This window comes from Hydractinia symbiolongicarpus, chromosome 7 (assembly GCF_029227915.1).
Source record: "Hydractinia symbiolongicarpus strain clone_291-10 chromosome 7, HSymV2.1, whole genome shotgun sequence".
NCBI lineage: Eukaryota > Metazoa > Cnidaria > Hydrozoa > Anthoathecata > Hydractiniidae > Hydractinia > Hydractinia symbiolongicarpus.
Genome location: NC_079881.1, coordinates 18,467,433 through 18,484,782, shown reverse-complemented (window position 1 = coordinate 18,484,782; position 17,350 = coordinate 18,467,433). Strand labels below are relative to the sequence as shown.

Below are 17,350 nucleotides of genomic sequence, written 5' to 3'. Positions count from 1 at the left end.
ACAATTAAACATTTGTTGTATTATAACAGACTGACACTCTACACAGAAAACTTACTTAACCCTATCACAGTAAAGGACAAACAACCCTAAGCTAAAACAGAATAACTCAGAAAGCCCAGCACCCCTCCCAGAATTAGTTAAATTATAAGAAAAAAATGGCACAGCGATGGTTGATTCTGCTTCTGGACTAAAACCTTGGTGGGGTATATCAGTCAAATGAAACGTAGCCCCCCCCCCCCTGCAAGGAAATCTTGAAGCTAAATCAAACATCGACCATCAGACTGCGCCGAGCCGTGCATCCAGTCACCATCCACATTAATGAATACATATGACTGTGTCAGGTTGTTCTTGTCCTTATTCCATCACCAACGTTGTATTTACTTATCGATAGAAACGTGAGAGATAACGTATACCAGATTGTTATTGTCGTCATTCCATCACCAATGTTGTATTAGTGTGTTGAATATAGAAGAAAACAAAACAGAACTAATTAGTACATTAATCGGAGAGAAAGGACGGGCAACCGTCTGAACTGGTCAAGAGCAAGAGGCTTACTGTGTTCTACTCCATATTTATACTCCCTTGCTTGTGGTATGGACCTATGGCCTTAAGTAACATGCTTAAGACAGTCTATTTTGGTTAAATTATTATAGTGTTGACTATTAGTCATAGGTCACCAGCACATTTCTAAAATTAATAATGCAGAATGACAAAACACTAGTGAACCAGGTAAGCCTTATACTAGGAGTCAATGGAGACACACCTTTTCTTCTGTAACCCCAATTAACATGTCCTAAACTTTTAGTTTAGCACCATAAAACATATTTTTTCTTTCAACAAAGAAAAAAAAAACATGTATATATTAGTTATAGCATTAGGGTGTTACCACAAGTGCATACTACCTTGTTTTTTATATTTTTTTTCTATACGGTAGACTATTTTAGTGATATGCAGTATTACATTTTAACTAGCGTATTTTTACTATTACATATCAAAACCATAACGGGGGAGCTTGTTATAATCTGTGCTATTAGGACTTGAAAACTGTACACTCAAATCAGTTTTTAGTCAGTTTTGTGTATGGAGGCCTGTGAGCAGTATCGTACACACTAGAATGACAAGAGTTCTAGATCTTTGCATTTACAGAAAATAATTGCTAGAAAATGAACAGATCAGAGAAACTTTTTTATATAAGAAACCAGTTTTAGCTACTGAGGCTCAAGTTTCATTTTTTCTGATTTTGAGGCTAAAGGTTTCTTAACAGTTTCTTTCATTTTTGACCTATTTGTTTAAAGTTTAAATGATTTTTTTTGTACATAAGTGATATATACTAGCGCTGTGTTAGTAGTATGAGTATTACCTTCTGATAATTCATATCATTTTTGGAAATCAAGGGTTGTGTCTTTCTTAATAGTTCTAGTTTTGTCTGCTATTTGATCAATTAAAAAAAGTGCTAAGATTTCACTGCAATATTTTCTGTAATAGTTTATTGTTTTGTGGAGCTTGCAAAACTGAGCCAAGCTTTAAGTGTCTTAATATTTTCAAATTTTGAGCCTCAGGTTTCTTATAAGCTTGTTTCTTATAATAACGTGTGTATTGTTTGAAGAACAATAACCTGTGTGAGGTGATCTTGAGAATACTTCAAGCGAGAAGTCTATAGGATTCATAAACACAACAGTAATTAAATATGTAAAAATAAACTTCATTGTACTATGAAGTAATAAGAAAACCTTAATTTTTATCTGAAAGGATATTCTTTCAGCCGTAAAAAAGGGAGAAAAAGGAAACAACGAAAAGTTGTAAGAAAAAGAGAAAAGAAAATATTGAGAACTTGTCCGAGACAATATAAGTTAGTGTTTAGGATAGATGCCGACTGGAAAAGAGTGACTTTATTTTGGATATTTGCACAGGAAAGCATGACTGTAAGGGATAAAATATAATTTTAAGTGCTGCATCATGGTATTTTTACTTGGTTTGGTTCTTTAAATCATAACCTTACTGATAAATATTTAGTTGAAGTGCAAATTATGTTAAATATTTTTAACACAGTGAGTGTAAATGATCTTATATAGCAAATATTTTATCATGTTGGAGAAATCTAAATATTTGAACTGCAAAACACGAGAACCAAGTGTCTAAACTGACTTTTTATATCTTAAATCTTTATTACTGGTAGTGAAAATAAAGATCTATACAAAGATAAATCTCCTAAATACATGTGTCTCGAGTGTTTTTAAACAATCTATATGGCATTATGTTCTCTTTTTACAATGTTGTTTTTGATTGTTTTCAACAATCTACAGTGATACTTTTTCTTTTTACAATCCTACCTTGGTGCTTTTTAACCAAACTATGATGTTGTTTTCACTTCCTGATGCCCCATTTTGTATGTTTTTAAATAATCACCAGCAATGTTGTCGCCATCTAGGAACCGTTTTGATGCAATGTGTACCAAAGTGCTCCTGAAGAAGGCCTGAGTGGTGTTTGAGCTTGTACTATTTCATATTGCAGTAAAAACATATTTTAATTTTTGGAATCGCTAAAAAATATGAAAAAGGCAAATGATTAAGTTTTTTCTTTTTTCCAGAAAACACATCAAACATGAAAAGATTAAGGAACAGTTTTTTGCAGAATCAATTTTTAAGATTCCGTGAAATATGTACTTACATTAATACTTACATCAAATAATTGTAACAATATCAGAGTAAACATGTGAAAAAGTAACACTGACTTTGTCTTTATTATTTTTATATAGGGGGAATACGACAACTGTAAAACTTCATATAGAAATGTTTTCATCATTTATGCAGCAACTTTAAAAGTCAATACAGACAAGTTTTTATCGTTTTAGAACGAAATAGCAACGTCAGGGTTTGAGTTAATAAATCGTGCTCGTATTTACCTGCGAAACATAATATTTGCAGATAAAAACTTTTTATTTTAAATAATTATGCTTTTCATTTTAGTGTTTTACACTATGCAATAGGTGAAAATGTAGCTTTGCATGTATACACAAGTTTTTACGACACCATGTAACGTCGATATGATAACTTGTGTAAAGGTAATAACTTTAGCACATATGCAAAGTTACATTTGAGCGATATTGTAAGTAGCATTTTTCTATTCTCTAATGTATGTAAAGCTATGTTTGATGTTAATAAAGTTAGCAGTTCCAAGCACAATGTTTATTAAATGCTAATTTTTCAGCTCAACTGCTAATGACCAATTCACGTAAAAATCTGATTTAAGCTGGAAATATCTTAACGCAATGAAGTGTATATACACATGCTTTACTAAAAGACATTTTTTGAATATTTTTCCTTTTGCCTGATTTTTATTTAATAATGTTTATTATTTCTTTCAAAAAGAATATTAGAAAAATGGGAAGTTATTTATCAGTGGTAAACAAAAATGTTTTATTAAAAGCTGCTGTTTCAGATGTGGCAATTCAATGGACATGCTTTGTGGTAGCACAAGTCTTCAAAACAGAAAAATTTTATGATTTAGTTGGTTCGTCCTCCTTTCTCTATCTAACATGGGCAACCTTAATTTGGTCAAAACGTGGCCACAGTGTGGTATGGCATCCCAGACAGACAATACAAAATTCATGCATTTCAGTGTGGGCAGTTAGATTAGGGACTTACTTATTTTCCAGAGTTATTGCCAGTGGAGGAGACAGACGGTTTCGAAAAGCTAAAGAAAATCCATTATTATTTTTTACCTTTTGGACCATGCAAGCAGTATGGGTGTGGTTGACATTATTGCCAACAATGATTTTGAATACGAAAGAAGAGAATAAAGAATTAAATTATCGCGATTATATTGGGTGGAGTGTGTGGGCTTTGGGGTTCCTTGTTGAAGTCATTGCGGACTATGAAAAGTCAAAGTTTAAATCTCGACCAGAGAATAATGGAAAGTTCATTTCTGTGGGATTGTGGAGTTTATGTCGGCATCCAAATTATCTTGGAGAGGTTTTGATGTGGGCAGGTTTGTTTTTGCCTGCAGCAAATGTGATGCAGGGGAAAGAATTCATCAGTATAATATCACCATTCTTTGTCAGTTATTTATTAACCAAAGTTAGTGGTATTCCTATGCTTGAGCGTTATGCTGAGAAGAAGTGGAGTGGTAATGCTGATTATCAGAAATACAAAGCATCCACTGCTATGATGATACCCTTTGTTTGGTGATTTGATGTATAAATGTGAACATGTTGATGATGTTGTGTATGTGTGTGTGCGTGTGTGTGTGTGTCTGTCATTTTTTTTTTTTTAGTGTTTTTATTTTTTGGTACTTTAATATACTTTTTCTTATTCAGTCTGCTTTAGTTTTTAAACTTACCTCTTTAGTGCAAAAGTTTGAATTGCAAAATAATTTTGTTTTCTTTTCTTTTGTTCGGAAAATTTTCACTTTCACCAGAGCTTTAAAACTAGGTTTCAATGCATTGTTTTCTTAACAGTTTGTAAAGTTATTTCGGTTAATTCGCTTATTTTTTTTGTGAGATGACAAAAAAAGGTTTTATATATAAGATATAAATGTGTTATTTTTCGCACATATCAATTTTTATGCAAAAGGTATTGTGGGTTATGTAGTTTGAGATGATGAATTCATTCTTACCTATTTGAGTACTTGTTGTATTTATTTAGATAATTTTGGAAATTTCTGGAGTTGAATTTATTTGCATAGTAAAACCCCAGCCCTTTTGTAATTTGACAACCTATTAAGTTCCATCAGCATGACCTGTGTAAAATTGATCTATATAATATTTTGTCTGTCTGTTCAAGTTGGCTGCCCCACTGCTTTATTTTAAACCCCCGTCAGAGTAATTTAATTCACTTCATGTTATCAAACAAACAAAATGCACGAAATATGGATACAAGTATAATGTACGACAGGAGAAAATTTGATGGTCAGTAAAAATAATGAAGTCTTTTTTTGTCTATTATTATCTATGGGAAGTCTGTAAAATATTTTAGTGCAAAAAAGAATTCATGGTTTTTATGTTTTTTTTTAGAAATTTATACAATAGTGTTTAAGCAGATGATATATAAAAATCTTTAATTTGAAATAAAAAGGATTTACCTACCAAACTTGTTACATCAGAGGTGAAAGTAATGCATTGAAAGATTTTTCACATCAAGACATTGGAAAGAGGAAAATTTTTGTCAGGTAAATGAGTATTTAATATTAAGTTCTGCTAATCAACTAAAACCAAAATAGAACATCCAGATTGTCTTTTTTTCAGTCAAGAGGTATGTTAAGGCATTTTAACTTGTGGACTCTCTGTGTTGTTGATAATGTTTATACTTTCACAGTGCAAGTATTTTCAATGGCTGTGTCTTATCTAGATTAATTACAAAGGCAAATATCAGATGTTGTCTCCTCAGCGTTTTGCATTTATTTTAAATTTAAATGATTGGTCAAATTTTCTGAAGTTGAACTTATTTGGTGAAACCCCAGCCTTATTGACAACCAATTAACTTTCACTAGCATAACCTGTGACTATTTGATCGATATAATAATAGACATATTTTGCCTGTCTGTTCAAGCTGGCTAATTAAATAAATATCTAGAGTCATGTCATTATAAATAGGCATGTATAAGATTGCAAGGTGGAAAAGTTTTGATGCAAACAATGTGACCCATCCTGAGGGAGGTTCCTTTGCAGCACCCATGCATCCCCCAGGAATCCTGTAGCCCCTTTAATCATTGAGTAGTTGTCCTTAGAAAACCTTTTCCTCCCGCTTCCTTTCTTATATTTAAGTTGTGGTGCAAATATTATATTAAAGTTGTGGTGCAAAATCATGACAGGGCAACAACCAGCGAACGGCATGTCTAAGTAACCAAGGGGTTTATTGTCTAGTGATTATAAAGCACACTTTAATTTAGACAGTTAGAATTTTGGTGAAATTGATCACTGACTTGTGCCTCATGCGCTATTGTGGTTATTATTTAGCCTTTCAGTAATTCAGAGTTATTTTGTGGAAACCAACATGCATTTACTTGAGTAGAAAAGTTACTGTCTCGAAGTTTGTTAGGAAGGGCTTTTCGACCTTGGTTGTACTTCAATTTTTTGGCTATTTACATTAGTTAATTTGTTTTTGAACAATTTTTGTACTATTTACAACTAACAAGTTTATCATTTCGGAAACATTTTTACAACATTCAATGAATCAAAGCGCTCAAAAACCAATGTTAGAATATATACGTTTTCTTGTCACTGTAGTCAAACTCAAACTGAAGAATCTGTTTTAATAAGAAATTTTTTAATTACAAGCGTCTGTCAATATTCAGTAGCTCACCTTGCCCTCTACCCTTTGGAAGTATCGTGAAGTCTGCAAAATTATTTAAAGCAGGTCTAATGTAACTCCATATCTATCTCCACTTGTCTGTTGGAGATTACAAAAAGACATAAATAGTAGCTTAAGTATCTAATAGCATTTGCACAGTATCTTTGAGGAATTACACATCATGATGCCGTCTCTCTTTAGTAAACTGCTTGGTTATAACTCCAAAATAAAAAAATGACTGTTGGAATACTTCATGATGCTTTAGATTGGACTTAGATTAACTTTTAAATTTGCTGTTCCTCAAATCAGTAGTAATTGTAATGTTGTTCAGTGTGTATAAAGAATGTGGAGACCAACTCTGAAACATGAACGTAATTATAAAATAATCTAATTAGGTAAACTTACCCTCATTTTTAAAGTTAGAAAACAAAGTTTTTCTGAAAAAATGACACTGGTTTATGAAGAGCTACTGCACATAAATTTATATACCACTTATAAGAAAAGCGATGACAGAATGTTATCTTTAAAACCAATAAGTTGTGATATGACATCTAGTTTACAGCCTTAATCCGACGCATTATATAAAATAGAAAACTTGTGCAGATAGAAAACATCGTGTTGATGTTGAAGCAGAAACACAGAGAGAAGGGGAAAAAATAATCCATACACCTTGCAATCATACATAGTGACACATTGCACATGACTTGATCAAGGTAAAAAGTTTTTTTAAATTAGAAAGGGTTGCGGAGTGGAAGACTGGATCCTGTAGAATTTCCTAAATGTTAAATTTTTATAACTTGAGCTTTGAATGTTTTATTCTGAACTGTTAAGGCTACCATATACTCGTTATATCCTTGTAGAGGTAAGACAAACGATGATCCCCAACAATTATTTATGTGTCTATGGAACTATAGCGAAATTAAAACATTCTTTCACTTCAAGACAACTGGGTTGATGCGCTTCTAGAAGATGAGAATGTTTTTCTTCAATACGTATTTAGTACACACATTTTGCAAGAACTGTAACCTTTTCGATTGAAAATTTTTTAACCTGAAGTACCAAAGCACAATGATCTATTTTAAATAATAGTGTTCCGACTATGTTATTTCTCACATTAAATTTTGCATAAGAACTTGAGCTGAACGTAAATGCTGCTCACCAAGTATCTTCCTTCCTTCCTTCCATCAACATTAACTGAATATGAAAGCTGCACACCAAGTATCTTCCAGATCTCATGTATTCGAGCTTAGTTTTGTCATATTTGATAAAAAGCTATTTTTATTTGACAGTTTTGCTATTCATGTGTTGTTTTGAGAAGAGCAATTTAACAATTTTTTCCGCATTAAAAATAAGGTTTTGATTTCTTGACAATCTTTGTATCGACTATATATTGTATTCAACAGATTTTTTTAGCGTGGCTAATTTCGCTTTTTCATCTGATGTGTAGCATATCGCAGCGTTGAACATTTTGTCATGTAGACGTATCCACAACAGTTGAACAGCCCTGACTCAAGAATACTACCCTTGTGGAACATCCGCTATCTGCTTTTAGCTGTGACATTTTATCATCAATCTAAATAAACTGCTTACATCATTGTTTTTATAAACATGATTGAACAAGCAATGATGTCGAATACAGGCTACAAAAACTTAATAGGGGTATGATTGTACCCTGTTGAATACTCATTGCGGATTCCTTGAATAACCCGTAGTACTTTGTTGTGAGTGATTTTTTAGCTTAAATTTCCATTTATCCCTTCTATCTTTAGGAAAGGAATAAATAAAATCATTAATTTAACTGATTTCAGTTGCATGTTGGTTTGACCAGTTAAATGTAACGATGTCAAAATAAAATAATCATTAAAAGTCTACAATGCGACACAAATGTTGTTTACATAGTGTATCACTTTCTTGACGTATTCCCACTGACAAAGGTTGTTAGTAGAACGGTCATTTAACATCGCATATGCTTTTTTAATCTAGGTTTTAATACTTCTTCGATGGTCACGCGCAGCGGATTGAGTAATTTGCACATTTTATAGCTTAAATCCCTCACAGGCAGGGAATGTAAGTCGAATGTTATTTATTTGAACAGTGTTTTAACATTGTTAAAATATCAGGGCGGTTTTCTCCTTCCTCCCTAAATTTAACCTCGCTGTTTAGTTACAGTAGTAACATACACTTCCGTTTGATAAAATTTTCGATTTATATGGAAGTACTAACAAAAATACGATACAACACCAAAGAGTGTTGTCATGGAAATCAGAGCTACTAAAACAGAAGACCCTTACACAAAGCGATGGGGTAATTAAAATAGAGATAAAAATAACTTTTTAGTGGGCGAACTCCATCCGCCAAATTACAAGATGTACTACAAACCTTTAACTTTTGACTCTTTCACACACGTTCTAACACTGTGATGTCTTATACTCACTGTCTTATACTCTTCTTTTCCCTCTTTACACCTAATTTAATAGATTAATGACCAAGAAAGTTCAACAAAATATCTCGACAGTATTATTAATAGGTTTAAAGAGGCTTTTTTTTCTGCATGAAATATTTGGATGAAGATAAGCCTAGTTGAGGTAAACTCCAGAATGCTGATATAATTTGTAGTACTTTGTGGGCACTATGAAAAAAAAAATTACACCATAAAAACAAAATTATGTATATTAAAATATAAGTAGATTTTGTCGCTTGAATTGTATTTCACGGTATGTTCTCGTTTACATATGTCACAAGCCTTATGAGAGTGAAATATACGAGACAAAAAAAAACCGAAAAAATATGACGATATTTATCGAGAAAAAGTGCGATATCTAGTTTATCTATAAACCGAGCACAAATCACTGTAATTTGATATACTCGGCAGATGATTGTTCAATTTTAATCACGGGTTATGAACTTTAACAACTAAAATTTTTTTACTTTATAATGAATTATGCCTGAAATGGTATTTATTTCAAAAGAAAAACAAAGCTTGTTTATGTCACACCATAATGAAATTAAATGAAAGTAAATGTTAGAATAATAGATTCATGTTAATTTAATATGAATTAGTTGAAGTAAAAACAGTGATTTAATCAAAGTCAATCAAAGAAAAAAAATCAGCTTTTTGCACTGTAGAATTGAAAAATAAGTTAAAATTGCACTCGTTTCTCGGTAGAAAACAAAAATATAGCATATATTTCGTGTAAATTAGGCAAACACAGTACAAGAAACTAATAACAATATTTTATTATTTTAAAATAGTATTTTAAAATTTCAAAAGTAATGTTTTAATTAAAATTCTACATATTTTTACCTATTTAAACTTTAAAACCACATTTCTGTTCTAGTGAGACGATCTAACTGCTGTATTAAAAATGACGATGAAATGTGTGGCTGTTGGTGATACGTAAGTGATTTTCTTTGTACCTTAACTATCTTTAAACTTATCCAACATATTGTAGCAAAATATGTCAGTATTCAGCAGAACTTTTGTCAGCTTTTCTTGAGATTTCACTAAGCAGTTGCGCAGTGAAAATATCTCTAATGGTTTAAAAAGTTCAATGTGATTTCTTGTTATTTAAGCAAATATATCTGATGGTCGTACTGCTCCTTTTTAGAGGAGTCGGAAGAACGTCTTTGCTTATAACGTATTCAACGAAACCAGAAATATTCTTATTCAGTAAGTGTCCTGATGTCGAGTAATTGGTTGTAAATTTTTGCAAGGAGATGTAGTGCCTTTATTTTCATGTCACCCTTTCTGTTAGTTGAAATGTATTTTTATGAAGAAAACAGGATTTAAATCTATATTATACCTGTATACGTTTGTCTGTCACGCAAATTGGTAACCGCAGTAGCTAGGCACAAGAAATGCGGTAAATACAGGCAAAGCGAATTTATTTTTTTACGGTCCTCTAACTAGATGCAAATAAAAACTTTAAAAACACTTTTGTGATGCTTTTGATACAAACTTTTTACCTATGGATATAGATAGTGCATGTCCTTGTTACGAAAATGTTTTAAGGCGTGACGGATACATTTTGGATGTGGATTTGGAAAAAAGTGAAAAATCAGTTGAGATTGTTTTAATGGTAGCTTATAATAATGATGATGGTATGTCCTTCTATGAGAAAACGCTTGACAAAATTCCTATAAGTGTAAAAATAAAAAAGATCTCTCACATTCACTGTTGAAATTTGTTTAGGCTAAGCATTAATGCAGTTAATCCGGGCTCTAATTGTTCCTAGAACAGTAAGCATTTTCTCTCTCTCGTTGATTTAGTGTTACTTTCGATTTTTTTTTTTTATATCTTCCATTTTTTAGCATTGCAATTTCTGCAGGTTTCACCACATTTCACCTTCACAACTTAATATCTTTTACAGACAATACGATCTTAATTTAATTGTGTTAATTTTATTAATACTATAACACATTTCATATTGAGACACTTTATATGACGTATAATGACATTTTACATGTAGATAATACTAATGTCCTACTAAGTAATATTGCAGTGATTCCAACATGTAATATTCTTTTTATGTATTGCATGTATAATGATTTCATGTTTTAAATTTACTTACCAGGATGTGGTTTTGGTATGTTTTTCATTATCAGGTCGAATGCATTTTACCTTATTTGGGCTTCTTTAATTTTTCTGCAAATGTGACATTATTACCAAAGCAATAGTTAATTGAGGTTGCTGTTTCGAAATGCTACAATTTCAAGAAAAATAACCTATTTGCAATATTACGCAATTTTCCAAGGTTTTATTCGCAAACATAAATTCAACCATAGTTTGTACGCCAATATTTTTTTCCTGGTATTTAAATGTTTTTCGTTAATAAATTTCTTTAGAAAGAAGTAAACATTTTTGTAACATACCGTGGGAATATTACTAAGATGGTGCAAAAGCTTTATCACCAGCAATTATTTTGATATGAAGAATGTATATTTGTAATTGTATTTTTTTTCTTTCAATTAATTGTTAGTGCTTTTTTGGGATATTTTTTTGCAGCATTAAGTTGCCTTAGAAGGCGAGACTCGCGAAATTTGATTCATTAGAGAAAAATATCAAGTTTTCCCTGATAGAGCTGTACTCGTTGACAATGTGGTTTTTTGACTGTATTTCGTAATTTATGACCCTATATTTTTCAGATCCGTTTTTAATCTTTCGGAAGATCAAGATATTAATTTTTTGATTATTTAGATATATTAACATCAGTTAAACAAAGCGAGAAAATTCATCGACATAATTCTAATGTAACAATTCTTTAGACGATGAAAGGACAGATCACATGTGTTGTTGTTAGCGACAGGTCTGTATGATATTTATTTTAAAGAAACTTGCAACCCTATCCCCTACAGTGACAGCCACAACCCTATCCCCTGCACTAACACCCACAATCCTATATCCTTGACATGAACATCCCTAACCGTATTGTGCAAGTCTTTCCTTTACACAATGTAAACAACAGACAACAGAAGCCAATTAAAATTTAAAACAAAAATGCGTGCTTAAAATTGGGAAAACGATTTTTTTTAAAATAGAGAACACAGTTAGAAAACTTTCATCAATCTGTATGAATTTTAATAATGGCCATTTTGCTCTAATGTGGTCCTGGTTTTTTATTACATGAATATATGTGCATGTGCAAAAATCCTTAAACTTTTGTAGCTAAATATTGGCAAGGATCTGAAAAAAAATGGAAACGGAAAACCCAAAAGAGGAGACGAGAATGAGGGATTACTGCTTTCATTTAATCATTACTGAGATTCTAACAGTGTTCTTTGGTCTAATCTAAGATCTATGACGGGTTTTTTGATAAAAACGTCGAATCCTATGTTTCGACAGATTTGAGGAGTGTTGGTGTAAAAATCCTTTTAAAAATGAAATTTATTTTTTCATATATATACAAGTTATATTTTGTAATTTATTTCAGGAGACCACAATGGAATTATACCCTATTATTACAAACTTTTAAATATATTTTTATTACTATATTTTTGAAATTAAATAAAAAAACAAGGCGAATAATTATTATAATAGTGAAAAAATGTAGACCAGCAAACTTTTCGTCATCGTCTGTGATGAGACAACAAAAAGAAAAAAACTGATCCGACTGTTAAAAGCCTGCTCTAGCTGTCACAATAAAAACAGCAAAGTTTTTATAATAATTTCTCCATATATTTTTTTTATAATTTCTACATAGTTTTTGTGATATAATGTAGTTCTCAGCCATACTTTGAAATTTTTGATCCATTAAATATAAGGAGTAATATTTTAATACATATTTTCAGCGCTACTTAATTAATTGCACACATTCTTTGTTTATATAACAGCGTTTACGGTCTATATACACTTTAATGTTGCAAGAGTTATGCTTCTTTAACAAGCAACTAGATTGCAATAGCCTGAAGCTTCGATTTAGGGTGAAACAGCTGCTACGAGGTTGACCAAACTTAAAATATGAAAAAATGTAAAGAAGAATACATTTTACTTTATCTAGGCTAATTAAATTTTCTGCAAATTTGACACTATTGTCAAAAACAATAGCTAAGTGAGGTTACTATTTCGAAATCCTGTAATTTCAAGAAAAATGCGCTGATTCGCAATATTACACAATTTTCCAAGGCTTTATTTGCAAACATAAATTCAACCATAGTTTTTTCGTTAATTATTTTTTCCTGGTATTTAAACTTTTTTTGAAAATAAATTACTTCAGAAAGAAGCAAAAGTAGAATTACGTAGGGCTAAAAATCACAAAATGTACATTGTAATATACTGGATTACCACAATTAGCGATTGAAAAAGATGATATAAGCATTTAATTTGATTCATATGATAACGAAGTCGGTTTAATATTATATAAATTTTCTTTTTTTCTCGCTAATTAAATAAAATAAAAAAACACAGAAAAAACCTAATTTTACCAAAAAATGTTTTTCTTTTGGCCACTGTAGAGAAGGGAAAAAAAGAAAAATTTATTTATAATTTTGTTGAATGCCATATTATGTTATTTGTTGCCAGTCTTTGCAAATTATTAAAATTACGCTTAGAAAAATCCACGGGTTCGCCCGTCCTTTATATTTTCCCGTCGCAACAAAGTGGATAAAAATATATGGCATTTGATATTTGTGTTTCCGTGACATCTTTTACTAACTCAGCGGGGGGTCCGCGCAGAGACGACAGATGACGGCTATTATTATAGAGATGCTTAGACAAGCATATGAAAATAAAGGTCAGCAAAGGTTTAGCCATTGTAAATAATAAGACAACAAAAAGCTGATCTAATCATTAAAAATTAGCCTATCGTGTGTTGTGTGATAAAAATGTTGTATATATAAAAGATTTAAAAATTATTAGAATATCTTTAGTTTACAAGATATTTTCTTTTTCAAGTTCAAGTTAAACTAATTAATTAATTAGTTAATTAATTAATTATATTTATAGTCGAAAGGAAAAGTGTTAGAACTTAAAAAGATGAGCAAAGAAATAAAATGTGTAGTTGTTGCTGACATGTAAGTAATTATACCTTTACATTTTTTTTAATAAGAACAACCTAGTATATAAAAAAGACTGAGATTTTGCCAAAACTTGAGGGGATTTAAGAAACGTATTTAACCGAATTTTTTTCATGGATAATAATAATAATAAGGGAGTCTAGACAACAAAGAATTACCATATACTCCTTCCAAACCTTAAAAGTATTCATCATTATTTTAAATTTGACTATATTTTCTAATTTTTTTTAAGAACATAAGAATATAGAGGCTGCACTTTTGGGCGTTCTTATAAAAAATCTTTAAAAAAATTGTTCGTATTGTTGTGTTAGAAATTAATGTAAAACAAGAAGCCCTGGGGGCTCTAAGAATTTCCGCGCGCTACCAAAATATTTGATGAAAACCTGCTAATTCGTTGTGTTATTGTGCCAAACATTCGAAGGGGTTTGGTGCATGAACCTCTAAAGATAAAGCACACCAGTGACATTATATCTTACAACAAACGCAAACAAATAGAAACGTGTCATAATAAACTCTCATTTTAAAAGAAATTGCTAACAAAAAATACAGCATTAAACGGCATTAGTTGACAAAAAATCAAAATTTTGATGTGACCATCATCTTCAGCATACTTTTTTTATTAACTGTTTCAATTTTTGTCGAAAATAAAGCAGTTTTGATTTTTGGATAAATTTTGACCTGAAATGACATTTAGGTGACAAAAAATCAAAATTTTGATGTCACCATTATGTTCTGCATACTTTTTTCGTTAACTGTGCCAAATTTTGTCGAAAACAAATACCAATTTTGGCCTGAAGCGTCAATACTAGACTTTCCAGTAGTTAAGGAGCTTGGGTACGAAGTTTACATCTGTGACGGACCAACGTGAAATCCCAGGGTCGATTTTTTCTCAAAAAATGCTCCGAAAAAAAAAAACTATTGAATTTCCTACGCCTTCGGGCGCGGAAATTCAAAAATATTTGTCATTTAGCTCTTATAACGTTCTTGATGTTCTTATAAAAGAAATGATTTATAATTTTTAAACCAATTTAAAAAAATGTTTTAAAGCTTCGTATTTGTCTCTCGTATATATTCATTATATTTACCTGTGACAGAAATATAGAAATTAATGTAAAAAAATATTTGTCTTTTTAGAGGCGTTGGAAGAACTACCTTGCTTATAACGTATGCAACTAAACAGTTTCCAACCGAATATATTCCCACTGTGTAGGTATTTTAACTTAAAACAATTTTTTAACAATTTTCTCAACTTTTTCTTTCGTTAACTTTTATTCTAAAATGTCTAATAAATTCCATACCTCTAAAATCTAAATTTTCCAACAACTTTAAGCTTCGATAATTACGTGGTGGATGTGGAACTGAAAGAGAGTGAAGAATCGGCACGTGTTGGTTTGATGGAAGCTGCTAATCATTTTGGTATGATTTGTTTGTTAAACATACCCTCGCAACCTATTGCCCATGTAACCACAAGATGTAGCCTCATATAAAATTATATGTTTCATATTTCCAGAGGAGGAAGAAAGACTGAGACCTCTAATTTATCCTCAAACAGTGAGTAATGTAATATTCATTTCGCAATTACTTTGTGTATTGATTTAGTCATAGACATATCTCTATGATGTAGCTTAAGGATACGGTAACCCCTCTGAGACACATACTCAGTATATTTATAATATCTCCTCTGCTCGCTATATTAACCCTAACAAATATATATAGTCTGAAAGCCAAATAAATCATCTCTAGAGTGATGATAAGTATTTCTATAAAAAGAAAAAACATTTTATACAAAAATTCACCCTTCCAGTTCATTTTGTCGAACACTTCCCTCAGTAAAATTTTTGTTCGTTGAAAAAAAATATCATTGCGAAGCTCTTATTCAGTTCTAAAAAAGTTTACTTTTTTTACTCAAAACAACACGTGGTTCCAAAAATATAGCATATTTTGTGTTACAATAGCTGTTTTATGACTGATTTATCTATTTTTAAGCATGATAAATCAATAACTCGATATTTCCTCACTTTCTGCGTTAAAAAAGCAAAGTTTTGTAGCCAAAGATATAGTTGTCGCAACAAACTTGTTTTCGTACAATCTCGACAAGATGGAGGGGAGTGTTCGACAAAAATATATACCGTTACGACTAAAGATTTTATTTGAAGAAAAAGCAAATCTAAGACATTTGCTTTTACTTGCAAGAATCATGGTTACACCCACTTAAACGTTATAAATAATTAATAACTCATGAATATTTTATTTAAAATTAAAGGTAAAGTGTTTTCGTGGAACTATGGGTCTAGTTATTGTTAAACAGATAACAGAATGACCTAACATAACAGGATAAAACGAAAAAAATAAGAAAATAAATTATAAAGGTATAGATGATAAATAATAATATATTTGTATAGATTATTAAAGTGTAAATATTTCCTATGTTATATGTAGAGATGCAATTTTTTATTTGTTCTGCATAACTCTCTTTAATTATTATACAGATTAAATATATTTGAGGAATTTTAAACTTTGAGCATACTATTGAAAACTCTAAAAGATAAAAAGGATTTTTTCCCATTTTATCCCTATTAACAATAAATATTTTTGATTCTTTTTAAAAAAATATCAGGAAAATATGCCAAAGAATCAAAATTAAAAAAAAATAATTTTTTTAAAAAAAGTGACTCTGAAGGGGGTTACCGTATCCTTAACAATAACCAAGGCAAGACAACAACTTTCAAATTTTAATGTTACCTCAGCAAGTTTTTTTATTTAGGATGTGTTTTTGATATGTTTCTCGTTATCAAATCAAAAATCCTATGAACACGTGCGTACAAAATGGCATCCAGAACTTAAAAGATATCGTCCTACTGCAGCTATCGTGTTAGTTGGTACAAAACTTGACACACGAAACGATAAAGAGTATGCTGAGAAACATGAAAAAGAAGGGAGAAAGATAATTACAACAGAAGAAGGAATAGAACTAGCGAAAAAAATAGGAGCTGTGAAGTATTTAGAATGTTCTGCATTGACACAACAAGGTGTAAATGAAGTATTTGATGAAGTAGCTAGAGCTGGGTTAAATGTTTTGAAAACAACTCATACTCCAACTCAAAGAAAAAAATGTACATTGTTATAATTTATTAGTAATATTATATTAAGACGTTTACACCATCCGTTAATTGTTGATGCTGATGGAAGGATGTCTTGTGCATTACATAAAAAAAATCAATAACAGAGATAGCTTTTTTTATGTGTTGGTGGCGCTAAACGAAATACTTCAGCACAATAGACCATCAACTATTTTAGATAAACAAATTATTTGCTTCAGTTTGAGGAATATATTTCCGCGGACGACTAGACCTTTTCAGCATCCGCGGAATTTATTTATGCAGATGTTAAAGATCAAGGAAATATAGCTTTCGACAAAGAACTCACGCGTTTTTTGTTTTACAAAAATATGCTTGATAACAATATCGGGATGGGATTTCAGGTTAAAAACAATATCTGGGCTTAACGTGTTTATTCCGAAACGGAAAAAGTCTAGTTAATAAAAAGTTACA

General features: G+C 31.0%; 2 protein-coding genes across 3 annotated transcripts; both read left to right on the top strand.

The window, feature by feature from the left end:
- The first annotated feature begins 3,345 nt into the window (after positions 1–3,345).
- On the top strand, positions 3,346–4,314 carry LOC130649596 (uncharacterized). Its single transcript, XM_057455907.1, has one exon. It carries the CDS (start codon positions 3,381–3,383, stop codon positions 4,185–4,187), a length of 807 nt encoding a protein of 268 aa, XP_057311890.1. The 5' UTR covers positions 3,346–3,380; the 3' UTR covers positions 4,188–4,314.
- A 150-nt stretch (positions 4,315–4,464) lies between these two features.
- On the top strand, positions 4,465–17,220 carry LOC130649598 (ras-related protein Rac1-like). 2 transcript variants are annotated; one of them, XM_057455909.1, is made up of 9 exons: positions 4,465–5,166; positions 9,626–9,684; positions 9,896–9,957; positions 11,553–11,593; positions 13,729–13,796; positions 14,934–15,005; positions 15,130–15,215; positions 15,310–15,350; positions 16,564–17,220. In XM_057455909.1, exons 5-9 carry the CDS (start codon positions 13,759–13,761, stop codon positions 16,924–16,926), a joined length of 600 nt encoding a protein of 199 aa, XP_057311892.1. In that variant the 5' UTR covers positions 4,465–5,166; positions 9,626–9,684; positions 9,896–9,957; positions 11,553–11,593; positions 13,729–13,758; the 3' UTR covers positions 16,927–17,220. The 2 variants fall into 2 exon arrangements, with proteins under 2 accessions (XP_057311892.1, XP_057311893.1); XM_057455910.1 differs by lacking the exon at positions 9,896–9,957.
- The last annotated feature ends 130 nt before the right edge of the window (positions 17,221–17,350 follow it).

What these genes read in the sequence shown, in the direction of transcription:
- LOC130649596 (XM_057455907.1), top strand. Translation starts at nt 3,381, where the DNA reads ATGGGAAGTTATTTATCAGTGGTAAACAAAAATGTTTTATTAAAAGCT.
- LOC130649598 (XM_057455910.1), top strand. Translation starts at nt 13,759, where the DNA reads ATGAGCAAAGAAATAAAATGTGTAGTTGTTGCTGACAT. An exon ending in ACCGAATATATTCCCACTGT is followed by an intron (nt 15,006 to 15,129) that starts GTAGGTATTTTA and finishes AACAACTTTAAG; the next exon opens with CTTCGATAATTACGTGGTGG. An exon ending in CTCTAATTTATCCTCAAACA is followed by an intron (nt 15,351 to 16,563) that starts GTGAGTAATGTA and finishes TTTTTTATTTAG; the next exon opens with GATGTGTTTTTGATATGTTT.